At 37.1% G+C, this 12,975-nt stretch overlaps 1 protein-coding gene across 3 annotated transcripts in view; it reads right to left on the bottom strand.

Annotated features, from left to right (window-relative positions):
- Window positions 1-12,550, bottom strand: part of LNPK (lunapark, ER junction formation factor) — a 66,208-nt gene extending 53,658 nt beyond the window's left edge. The window contains exons 1-5 of one of the 3 annotated variants that reach the window (XM_070508146.1): window positions 12,392-12,550; window positions 7,052-7,144; window position 5,958; window positions 5,486-5,527; window positions 4,257-4,444 (exon numbers count right to left, since the gene is read on the bottom strand). In XM_070508146.1, coding sequence (XP_070364247.1) covers window positions 4,257-4,444; window positions 5,486-5,527; window position 5,958; window positions 7,052-7,144; window positions 12,392-12,522 — 455 coding nt within the window. In that variant the 5' untranslated portion in view covers window positions 12,523-12,550. The remainder of the gene's footprint in view (window positions 1-4,256; window positions 4,445-5,485; window positions 5,528-5,957; window positions 5,959-7,051; window positions 7,145-12,391) is intronic. The other 2 variants (XM_070508144.1, XM_070508145.1) reach the window with 2 other exon arrangements.
- Between the last annotated feature and the right edge of the window lie 425 nt (window positions 12,551-12,975).

Raw genomic sequence — 12,975 nt, forward strand, 5'->3', positions numbered from 1 at the left:
AGTCCTGAATGCCTGACTTCTCTGTCCAGTAAAAGCATTTGGGAAACTTGGAATGCAGAGATAGCAGTCATTTTTTGCAGCTATCAGGTAGATTTCCAAGCTTTATAAATCAATATAGACAGGGATGAGTAAACCCATACATTTTACTGCTCCTTCTGCCTCCATCTCTTTAAGTAAACCCTGGTCTGGACCTCAAACCTTTTGTTTCCAAAGGAAAAGAAGTCCAGAGATAAGCTTGGGCAATAGCTCATATTACACGCAAAAGAAAATGTCCCGTGGTAAGCCTTCATTCTATTTACCACAACTTCCACTCTGACATTGTTGTATTTTATTTCATGCTTTTTTGATTGTCATCAATCAGAAGGACAATTCTATTCTTTGTTGGATAACCGGTCTATGCTTCCAAAAGTGAAGAGCTCACTGAAACAGAAGCCGCAGCAGTTGAGACCCAGGTCACACACATGAATGAGACAAAGTGAGAAATGGCTCTGAAGCTTAACAAGCCCAGAAATACTAGATGCAGGTGATGCAGAACAGGCAGAAGGACACAGTAAGGGTAATAACGCTTCACACTCAAAATAGTAGGAAGATCAAACTGAAGAAATAAATATTTCTTAAATGAAGTTTTTCTACTTTTCAAAACAATTAATATATTACTTATTTGCCAAAAAAAGTCTTCTGAGGCATAATAGCAGATCTAATAGTTCACAATTTGTGGATAGCCGTTAGAATTACCACAGTAGAGCTGTGAGACATTCTTTTGCAACTAGATACAAATCTTTTATAATCAGAAAATCAATTTTTATACGGAAATGGATGTCAAGTGGGTTTTTAAAAAGTTTTTAAAAGAAGTTTAAATCAACTAAACATCTCACACTGATTCCCTTTCTAAATTTCTTTTCTCCCCTCTTTCTTAGAAAAAATAGAAGGGAAATAAGGGGAAGGGAGGCTCCGTATTATGAAATCCACTGCTACACCCGGGATAAGAAGCATTCCAAAAGATTACAAAAGAAAAGGAAAATAAAGAAAACGGCACAGCCAATTATTTTGTAATATGCATGCATTCAATTTTTGGCTCTTTTGTCTACATACAAAGTTAAAATTTTATAAGCTCCAGGAGTTCCAATTTCAAAATATGCCCTGCCCTAAAGACTAAACAAAAGACTTTACTATAGCAGTTCCGAAGAAAAAGATCTTTCTCCCCTGCCCCTCGCCGAAATGTAAACCAAAAACCTAAGTATCACCCTGATTCTTCCTTTTCCGTGGCCTCCCACCAAGTTGTCGTGATATATTTCCAAGTCACCTATTCATCTCCACTGCCACTGGGCAGTCCATCCGTCTTCATCTTTAGATTAAACTTCTGTAACAGCCTCCTAGCTGATTTGTCTGTTTCTACTCTTGTCTTCTTACTCAGCCTCCACAAGGCAGCACATACGATTCTCTTAACTTAAATCTCATCATGCCATCTCACCTTTATCTTCCATAAAACCTTTGCAAGCTTCCCATTTCACCCAAAATGAGATTCAAACTCCTTTTGCATCTCCATGATGTGGATCCCGCGTGATTCTCACCTCCTATCACTCTTCCTCTCCATCATACGTTCCAGGTATACCTATCTTTCTGACACTCAAGTCAAGCTCTCTCCTACTTTACAGCCTTTGCATTTTCTGTTCTCTCTTTTTGGAAAGATCTTCTCTCAACTCCTGGACTTTTGTTTTTGTTTTTAGGATTTAAAGAAAACATTGGTGTAAAAAAATTCAAATACCAAAAAGCATATGGAAAGAAATAACTACTTAAAATTCCACCACCTAGAGAGAATTACCATCAATACTTTGATGATAATCCTTTTCTACATCTATCTATGGATATATGTGATACTACATACTGAATATATAAATAACTGTCCAGAAATCCAAACTCTTTCCACGCTGCTTCTTCCTCATACATTAGTTCTCAACTCCAGCACCACCTCCTCAAAAGAGGCCTTCCAGGACCATCCTAAAAGCAGCCTATTCCTCTCACCACCCTGTTTATTTTCTTCATAGCACTTATCTCTCTCTAAATTAACTATGTTTATTTGTCTCTCACTTTTTATCTCCAACCCCAATAGAATGTAAGCTCCATGAGGGCAGAGATCTTGTCACAACTTTCTCAATCACTAGGGTCTAGCCCAATACCTAAAACTTTGCAGGTGCTCAATATTTATTGAATGAACAGAGGATGGCTTTGATTAGAATTTATAGGCTGCCAAATCCTAAATATCTATCCCCCATTCAAACTTGTCCTCTGAGCTTCCTACTCATACTTAACCATCCCACTGGGCAGCTCAATCTGGATAGACATAGGTATTTTAGGCTCAGTGGGCCACCAAACCTGCAACTCCTCATGTTGTTCCCTGTTTAGATGAAAGACACTACCACCAACCAAATTTATCAAGCCTTAAGGTTGAATTTTATCCTTGATGCAATTCTTCCTCCTCACCCCACATCCAACCAATCACCAAGAGTCTTCCCGTTTTACCTCAATTCTACCTCCTAAATCTCTTCAATCCATCCATTTCATTCAGTCCACCTGCTTCTCTTCAACCCTGCTACCACCACTCAAGTGCAAATCACCATCAATCATTTCTCCCCTAGACAACCATAACCTTCCCACTTGTGGCTCCAGATCCATTCTTATTCCTAATTCCATTCTTATGCCTAATTTATTTTCCAAGCTGTAGCCTCAGTGGTATTTTCAAAATAACAATATGATCTTGTTATATTCCTTCTTAAAAATCTTCAATGGCTTCCCACTACTCTTAGAGTAAAACCTAAAATCCTTATCATGGACAATAAGGCCTATAAGAAATATCCCTTACCTAAATATCCAGACTTTTCTCTATAATCCAATCTTTGGCCTTCTTTCAATTCTTTACACCTACCATGCTCTATCCTCCATTAGGGCTGTTCCTTCTGCCTCACACACTACCTATCATGTCACACCACCCTTGATGCACATACTCACCCTTTGGGTCTCAAACTCAACTATCACTTCCTCAAGGAGACCATGATGGGCAGAATTATAAAGATATCCCTGCTTTTTCCAGATCTCTAACCTTTAGTTATACAGGTAAACAATAAGTTAGGTACTGCTGTGAAGGGACTTGGCAGATATAATTAAGTACTACTGAGGCGATTTGAAGATAGAGAGATTATCCTGGATTATCTCGACAGGTCTAATATAATCAGTTAAACCCTTAAAAGCAGAGCTTTCTCCCCAGTGGGGGGCAGAAAAGGAACTCAGACAGATTCAGCATAAGTTAGCCTGTAAGTATCACCACCCTCCCAAAGACTCCAAATAAGACCCCAGGCCAGCTGACAACCTTGACTGTAGCCTGTAAGACCCTAAACAGAGAACCCAATCAAGCCATTTGAACTTCTGACCTACACAGCTGGAATATAATAAAGAGGTGTTGATTTAAGCCACTAAATTTGTGGCAGCAATAGAAAATGAATACAAAGGCCGTTCCCTGATCCCACCTCCACCCCTGACTGCGTCAGGGCCCCTGTTAAATGCTCCCATGGTATCTGGCACTTCTCCTTCATAACATTCATCATACTTATTACTTAATTTAAGTATGTAGTCTAAGATCTACAGTCAGAGATTTTTGTATTTTTGTGTACCGTACACCATTATAATCCAACATCTACACAATTGAGACCCATAAATGTTTGTTGATTGAATGACCAAATTTTTTATTCAATTGTCTCTCAAAATTCTCAATCACAATACACTTTCTGTAAAGTGCTATATTATAAAATATTTCTAAAATAAGGGTCAATTGCTTTATAGCAGTGACTAAAAAAAGGGAAAGAAAAGTGGGATGAATGGAATATATTCAGAATCACTGGGGCAGTTGTCCTCTTTGTTTTACAAACCGTCCCTCACTTTCCAGTATCCACAATCTGAAATGCCCACTCCATGCCCAACACCCCTAACGGAGCATGATCATCTACCAGAGAATCACAAAAGACTGCCATATAGAGCCTTTATTACTAATGTCACTGGGCCATATTCCTCAGGTATGTTGAGTTGCAAATAAAGGTTTAAAACAATTGTCCTACTTTTTTTAGAGAAATATTTTTCAAACTGCCAAAAAGAATGAAAATTTATTCAATCTGAGACATTACTATTTCACAACAAAAAGAGACTGAATATATTAAAACTATCTGTTCAGAAAGAGGAAAGGTCAACAAAAACAACAATTTACTTACATTAACGGGAAAGCAAAAAATGGGAGTGTCATGGCAAGTCTTGCTGTCAATTCATCGGGAAGATACCACAAGTATACAATTAAACATGTAAACAGATAGAGAATTGAGGAGTAGAGAATTAATCTTCCAACCCATAATTTTTGTAATCTCTGATTTTTTTCCCTAAATTCTTCCAATGCTTGAATTTCCTGTTAAGAGAAAATTATTCTATATTATCTCAAATTTCATAAGGAAATTAAAATGTTAAAAATTTTTAACATGATAGAGAGGTTATATAGAAAGAACTCTTAAAATTCAACAAAATATAATATCTTAATTTTTTTTTTTTTGAGGAAGATTAGCCCTGAACTAACATCTGCCACCAATCCTCCTCTTTTTGCTGAGGAAGTCTGGCCCAGAGCTAACATCCATGCCCATCTTCCTCTACTTTATATGTGGGACGCCTGCCACAGCATGGCTTGACAAGCAGTGCCATGTCCACACTCAGGATCGAACTGGCAAATCCTGGACCACAGAAGCAGAATGTGCGGAACTTAACTGCTGTACCACCAAGCCAGCCCCCTTAATATTTTAAAAACAGAACATAATATGAAAAAGAAAACAAAAAATGAAGTTAAAAATATATGAAAACACCTATTCTGACAAATCACTTTTTTAAATACAAAATTAAGATACTATTTTTAACCTGTCAAATTAGCAAAGATCAGAGGGATGAAACTGGCATCAATAAGCAGTATTTTTTAAAATCAAATAAGTAATAATTCTCCCCGTATAAAGCCTAAAAAAAAAATCTGGCTATAAGAAGAATTCAAAAAATTGAAACAGTGACACATACTAGATTGTTTCAATCTATTCAGCACTCTTAATATTCCCAAGGAATAACCATTTTTGATAATGATAGAAAGTATAAAAAACTATGAAGTTTGCAGACTGATTAAAATTGTTGCAGATTATTTTATAATCTACTTTACCCTATCTGCAGCATTGATTTGCACCACGCTGTAGATCTAATTTCATTCTAACAGGCTCTATTACTTGACACAGACTTCTTAAGTCACTGATAGACTTTGGATTTTCTCGAGATCATGTAACAAAGTTCTCAGGTTTACTGTATATCACCTCTAAATTCCCATACCAGATATGGTCTCCAAAATAATATATATTAAAATAATATTTACATAACACCTAAAATAAATTAAAATACCCCCAAGCCAAGGAATATACCTTACCTTATCTATATTTTCCAGAACTTCTACAGTTGAAGGTTTTGTCTGACATAGAAAGAGAAATAAGAGAGAGCATTAAAACTCATTACTGCAAACTTAGAAACACTTTGATTTATATAATCATAAAAGAACATTTGAATCCAAAATTAAGTTTTTCCAAATGTTATCAAGCAATATGTATTCTTCTTTATTTATAAATGAGATTGATTTAAATAAAAATTATAAACAGAACTACATAAGATTAAAGAAATAATCACCTTCCCACTTAACTTCTTTTTATTCCTAGAAGTACTTTCAACTCTGATAGCTCAATTTTTGCCATTCTCAACCCCAATAGAGCATACTTTTATAAGGAGAAATAAATTTTCCTCCAAGAAAAATTTTCTTAGATATGATTATTCAAAAGAATTCACATACTAAAAAATTCAAGACTAAAGATGGTGTCATTTGCTATTACTAAAAGTTCACTTAGGACTCTCGAGGTCAAAATCAATAGGCTACCTCCTTTCTGAATTCCTAAAATACTTTTCTGAAGATCAGATTTTAAAAGAGCATCTTAGAATACTTCATTATTGTTTGTCAAAGATATTTTTTATACCACCTAGAATAAAAACCAGCCAAATGGCTCATACAAAACTTGAGAAAATATTTACCAATTATATATGCAATAATCTAAGAGGGTAATGAATATCAATTCATTATAGTTCCCACAAGAGTTGTTAACATAAGGTTGAACCATACGAAATTGCTGTTTATGTAAGTCAAAGCTATTGAATATTGGCAACTTCATATGGTTCAACCTAACACTAAAGACAAAGGAAGAACAGATAAATCTGATCCAAAGGCAGAAACGTAGAGGAGGGATCAATATAATGCCAATCCAAAACGAAGCAGTTCCAGCAATAGTCCCAAAACTAAACTGAGCACCAAGTATTGCTAGACTCCATTATTAAGATAAGAAGAAATCAACAAATAAGCAAAGTAGTTTGTCCTAAACTATATTATCTTCTCTTATATTAGAGAAGAGCATTTATCAATATATTTTATACTTTCTAGCTCTAAATTTGAGATACTTCCTCTAAAGGTTTAACCAATAAAATCAAACTGCATTTTTACTTTTGTTTAACCTACAATGCTTAAAAGTATATTTAGTGTGACTTCAGTAAATATTTGTGACAAGCTTTAAGCAAAAAGATATAGCCTGTACAAACGTAAGTATTGTATAGAATACTTAATTTCAACTATCTTTCAAGTAAGTTTGAAATTTAAGCAGTATGAGAAGAAAACAAGAAAATTACCATTTGTACAGGAATGCACAAATCAGAAATAAAAATAATTCATAAGTCAAAGTGAAATAATTCTGTTAAACAGAGACATTAGACACCTATATAGCAAGTAGAGCTATTAAAGTCCAAATAAAAAACTAATTCATAAGGAAGAAATTTTTAAAAATCAAATAAAGTTAGAGATATCAAACTACTACTCAAGTCTACATAAGGGAGACTTTCACAAATAGCTTTCTGTGACAATTTTATGTTAGACTAATTACTGGCTAGAAAGAAAGGTAACTTACCCTCCATCGAGAAAATAATCCACCCATCTTTTATTTGTAGAAACTGGGCACAATAACAAATGACATCAATTGTCCAAAGGAATTCACAACTAGAAATAAAGCAAGTATTCGAAAATTTTAAGTTAAACACACAGCAAACTCACTATAAAATTTAGCTGTTGCAATACTGCCTAAAAATACCATAAAATACTAATTTCTTTAGACTCTACTTAAGTGGAATTTTAATTCAGACAGTCTTGGGATAGAGTCCACCTTTTAAAAAATTCTTTCTTCTAAGCCAGGACATATTTAAAAAGTGAAAATAAGGCTGAAAAGGCTTTTAAATGGTAAGGCATTTAGAAATGCATTTCATACCACTTTGCAATTTCTCTTCTTTTAAGTAGGTCCCCTGTGTTGTTCTTGTAAGCAAAGTTTTACTATACTGCTTTCATTCTACACGGGCTTAAATACAACCATTTCTATCATTCAGCTATCTCCCAACTAACCTAGTTATTTGGAATGAGGAGTGTTTTACAATGTTTAGAACAACATCACATTAAAAGCAATAATAGCCAACTGGATTTTGAATAAAAAAATAAGGGTTACAAGGCTACCTGTGACCTAGAGCAAATCATTTATTGTTTCTGAGTCTAAATTTTCTTTTCGGTAATTAGAGTTAATAATACTACCACTTTTCACAACATAGCCTTCATTATTACTATTTTGCAGATAAGAAAATTAAATGAAAAGAGGTTTAGTGATTTGCCCATTAGCTCAGAGGAAACGGCCCAAAGCCACTCTATTTTCAGACTTCTGGTCTACTCACTACTGTTCAACACCCAAATAAACTTTTCTCTCTGAAATTGTGTCTAAGGGCCTCAAGTTAGTTGACCTTCATGTCAGCTGGCTGTACATCCTTCTTTTAGTTGTTTTTCTATGACTTTCAAATGTAATATAATATTACTATATGTTTGAAAATGTATCAGCAATATTATATTCTAAATCAATTTACCAGTCAATAATTATAAAAATTTTTATTCTTTTAAGTTGAAATAGTGAAAATACACTTTCAAACTTACATATTTTTACGTTATAGTTATATACTGCCAATGTCTAAAACTACTTCATTTCCACCCAAAAAAGTTAGGCCATAATTCTTAGAATTTTTAAAACCATGAATGTAATCACAAAATAATGCCAGTACCAAGTAAGTACATTCACTCTGCAATTCTATTTATAGGTTGGAATTAGTATAAGGCATATTTATCTCAGACTTTCTTGGTTAAAGAAGTAACAAAGAGCCTAATTATGAAATACTTACACTTACAAAGTAACTTTTAGGGACATCTTGAAAAATTCTTAAGTTTATAAATATAATGAATGTTATAAGCCACATTTAAAACGCAATCTAAATATTAATCCTTCAATATTAACTCAGTATTCAAATTTCTAAACTTCGGTTATAAGAAATCCAGGAACCTTACTGAATAAAAGCACAAATTTCTGAATTAAGACATTAAATAGTCTTAAAACCTTCTTAAGAAGCTAAAAATAATCACCAAGAAAGGTAACTGGGGAAAGCAGATTCAGATGAACCACTTAACCTGGTATTTTCAAGGTATATACCATCCCACTATTTTGGACCTAACACTGTCTAGCACATTGTTTTGTACACAATTGACCTGCACATTTTGCGTTGTAACAGTTACATGCCTCCAAGTTAAGTTTGTAGCCATCACAAATTAGAATTTTTCATATTTGAAAGTAATGACAATAACAATATCAGGTAAACACTTGCTAAGCACTTAATCTCTAGTAGCCCCTAAAACCAATGCTTTACATGAATTTTATCATTCAGATACTACTGGCCCTCCATTTTCAAATGAGGAAACTGAGGCGAGAGAAGTGAAGTAATTTGCTAAGGTCTCAAAGATATTAAGTAGCAGAGCCAGATACAGTATTTTCGTTTTGATTTTTTAAAAAGCAACCAGTTATTTCCAATAACACGAGATCAGAAATAAAGTCTGCTTTATATAGATCAGATTGGAATATTTATACATAAAATATATGAAAGCACCCCTGACATTCTCAAATAGCTGGTAAACAGAGCTACTGAAATGGAAAGTGAGTTATAAACACAAGAGACATTGTTAGTACAGTGTATCATGTAGCCCAATTCCTTCATTTGCTTAAATATGAATGCTTAAATCCACCTGGAAGAGAAGCTAAACGATTTACCAAAATCATGTAGCTCCAGCTAGGGGCAGAACTGATACTAAAAGTCTGCAAGCACTGCCTTTACTTGCTTACTGCGTATCACTTTTAAAATAAGCGCAATATGAAATATATGCATAATACTGCAATTAATTCCAACTTTGACATCAATTATTTGCTTGGAGGATTGTTTTGGTGTTAATGAAACAAACTACAGCTTAGCCTTTAAGATGTCTGAAGCAGAGGATTGCGCTTTTAAATTTATCCTCAAAAACAACATTAGGGTAATAGTCATTAAATCCATGCTTTCAGGATCACAATCAAAGAACCAGTAAATGCTTACTGTTCCAGCAATTTTCCTTTCAAATTCTGGTATTTGTTAAAGAACCTGGTTTACTATAACACACAGGTAATGGCAGAACTTTCCAACAGATATAAAAGCATAACAAAATTAAATAAATCAACTATTTGTCTATAGCTTTATTTTCATACCGCTTCCATTTTCAAACATTTTTCCCCTCCTTGCCACCCAAACATCCTAACTCCAATTCCCGTGGCCCATTACTTTCTATGAAACCTTGGGCAAATAAATTACTTAATCTCTCAATTACTCAGTATCTTCATCTGCAAAGGAGGGATAGTTAGGGAACCTCTTAAATGTTGAAAGGCTTAAGTGACATAATGCATTCTAAAGTATTTACAACAGTGCCTCTCACATACTAATTTCTCAATACAAATTGTTGTTTTTACTGCTGTGGTTGATGCCATTTTCTAGTCCATCTCTGCTTCCTTTGAACACACGGAAAAAACATGGAAACCAAATAACCAGCATTTCTTTCTGAAGCATAAATCAATTTGTTTGCCCTTGAGTGGACAGATGGCTCGATCTTAAGTGGCCTGCCCCCAAGAACTCTTCCATGAACATGTACAGAGAGTCTCTTTCTACTCTGATATCACAATGGGAGCTCACATGACCTTAAGAGCTGGGTGCATCTAATGTGTTTTTCAATAACAACGCCCACCGTACTATTTAACTGTTTTCTATTAACTGCTATTCACTGTCAGGTTTGGGTGTCAGAATTTAAAATCATGGGGCACATTATTCTTAAATTTTCAACTCACTTCACGTCAGATTAAAATAATGGGAGTAAAAAAGGTCTGGGTTCAAAATGTGGCTCAACTACATACTAGCTACATTATCTTGGGTAAATGAGACTCTCTAAGCCTCAGTTTCCGCATTTGTAAAGTGGTGAAAATATCTACACTTCACAGAATTGTTGTATGAATTAAACGGAATCACATATCCCTTGGCACATTTTCCAACAAATAGTAAGTGTGTAATAAATTGTGGCCATTATTATTACTATTACCAGAAAACACATGCAGTACAGACAACAGTTCTCATATGGAACAAATTTCTAACTTCTTATAAAGAAAAGAACTGTTTCATAATTTTAAAATTGGAAAATAAAATTACAGTTTGTATTTTAACTGAAATTGTATTGCTCTCATTTTCCCTAGTATAAAAAATAAAGCAAAATACTTCGCAGATTCTTCCATTAAAATAACCTTGTAGGCCTTTAACAGTAAAGAAGTTTAGTTTTATGTTTATTAAGTTCCAAACTTAAGTAGAAACTATTCAATCACCATCAACAGTACTTCTATAACATATTGTACTATTCAATTTAAGATTAAAAGTGATTGTTCTGGAACTGTAACTTTCAAATTTCCTAAATGAAAAAGGCAATTCTGAAATACCCCAAACCACCACATATTGCTCAAAAATAAAATTATTGAAAAGAAGTACACCTCTAAAAGCACTTTTATTATATGATGATGAAGTTCTTCATGATTAATTATATGATGATGAAGTTTCCATGATTAAGGTCTTCACGGTAAGTCGATGTTCATTCTGAACTAAATACCACCAAAAAAAAGACTATTTGATTAGAAAGATGTCTATATGAAATCATACCTGTTTGATAGCCATATAACTTCTTTCTTTATATTCTCTTTCAAGTTAATAATATATAAACACTATGTAAGTTTATTAACAGCATTGGGCTGACCTCAGTAGAGAACAGAGAAACTTAAAATTCTAATTTTAAATGCACCACTTTTGTTTAAAAAAAAATGTGTTCAAAATCAACTTGGTCCTCCTAAAATGGAACCATGGGGGCTGGTGAGGACAAGAGATTGGCATTCCCTGCCAGTTCGAACATATGCCTCACACCAAGTTTACTCACATCCACACAAACCGCTATTGAACAGGGTCAATTTTGTCAGTGGTGACATCCAAGCCACAGAGAAAGGACAAAACACAGTCGACACTAAGGGACCACAGAGCAGAAGCCAACTGGGAAAGGCGGAACATGGAAAACTCAGTGAGTCATGGGTTTTACTTAGCACTGTGAGGGCACCATCAGCAAAACTGAGTTCACCAATCCCAACTCTCTCTATCCCCATACACAATATTAAAGAATTGAAACTCCTGATGTAGTTTAGATCTGCTCTTCTCCTTCTGCCATGCTTATGACACCTACGCAACCTCGCCCTTCCCTCCACCCCTTAGACCACCCACCGTCCCCCAAACAAGGACGAGGGTTGCCGAGAGGCTTCTCTAAGCAGCACAGAATCCACGCCCACACGCCTGGGCCGAGCAGCATGACACTGACAGTTTTCGATCCCTCCAGATCTTTCCAACTCACGGCGCCTCCGCACGAACTCAAAGAAGAGACGGGTAGAACACTCAAAGCGATCGCTTAGCAGAGCACCTTGTGACCCTTCGCCTAGACACAGGCGGGCCAAAGAGCCGATGCTCAAATCAATCCAGTCACCCCCGGCATCTCCGAGAACAGAGCTGGGGAACAACCTCCCCTTCGGGGGCAGAAGGGAGTCCCCAGCACTGCAGAGCCACCCCTGCCACGGTGCTGGGTAACCAAGGGGACCAGGCGGCGAGAGTTGGGTAGCGCAGCCGGGCAGGGCTTGACCAGCCGCCGCCCCGGAGCTCTTAGGCCACTCGGCGTGGGGCCGAGCGCCCGGGAGAGGCGAGCGGGGGAACCGGCGCGCATCTCCCAGGGAAAAGCTCAGTGCGCCTCCCCTCCGCCGCGCCCTCCCAACGGCCCTCCTTTGGAGCGCTCTACCTTTGAGAAGCGGGCAAAGCCCGGCGCTGGCGTCCACCTCTGCCAGCTTGCGCCGCCGCCGCGCAGCACGCCTCCGGAGCAGGCAGCAGCCGCCACTGACAGAGCTCTGGGCCCGGCCAACTCCTTCCCATCAAACCCCGCGCTCCAGCCGCCAGCCAATCCGCGCCGCCGCCGGCGCGCGCCGCTCCCCCGTCACGTGACTGTGACCCGGCCGGGCAGTTGGGGCGGGGGAGTCGGGCGGTGGGTCGGAGGATGCTTGTGCCTGTGGCCTCCGCGGCCAAATACGGCGCTGGTCGCCTCGTCTTGGAGGTGTCCTGCCATTTATGATGACTCTTACCAGTGCGGTTACTTCTTGCTGTTCCTCTGCCTCCTTCTTGTCTTTTAAAGCCTGCACTGGTAGGTCTCGCTGGAGACAGAAGACCCCGAAATGGGTCCTGGTGCTCCTAGACGACCGCGAGAGAGAAGAGTGGGGTTGAGGGTGGAGATGGGTGCATCTAGAAAGGAGTCCGCCCTGAAGAGTCCTCGATCAGCTGTCATCCAGCCGGCAGCAGAGCAAGTTAATGCTACATAGCTTAGAAGAGACC

The sequence above is a fragment of the Equus asinus genome, chromosome 4, assembly GCF_041296235.1.
Source record: "Equus asinus isolate D_3611 breed Donkey chromosome 4, EquAss-T2T_v2, whole genome shotgun sequence".
Lineage (NCBI taxonomy): Eukaryota > Metazoa > Chordata > Mammalia > Perissodactyla > Equidae > Equus > Equus asinus.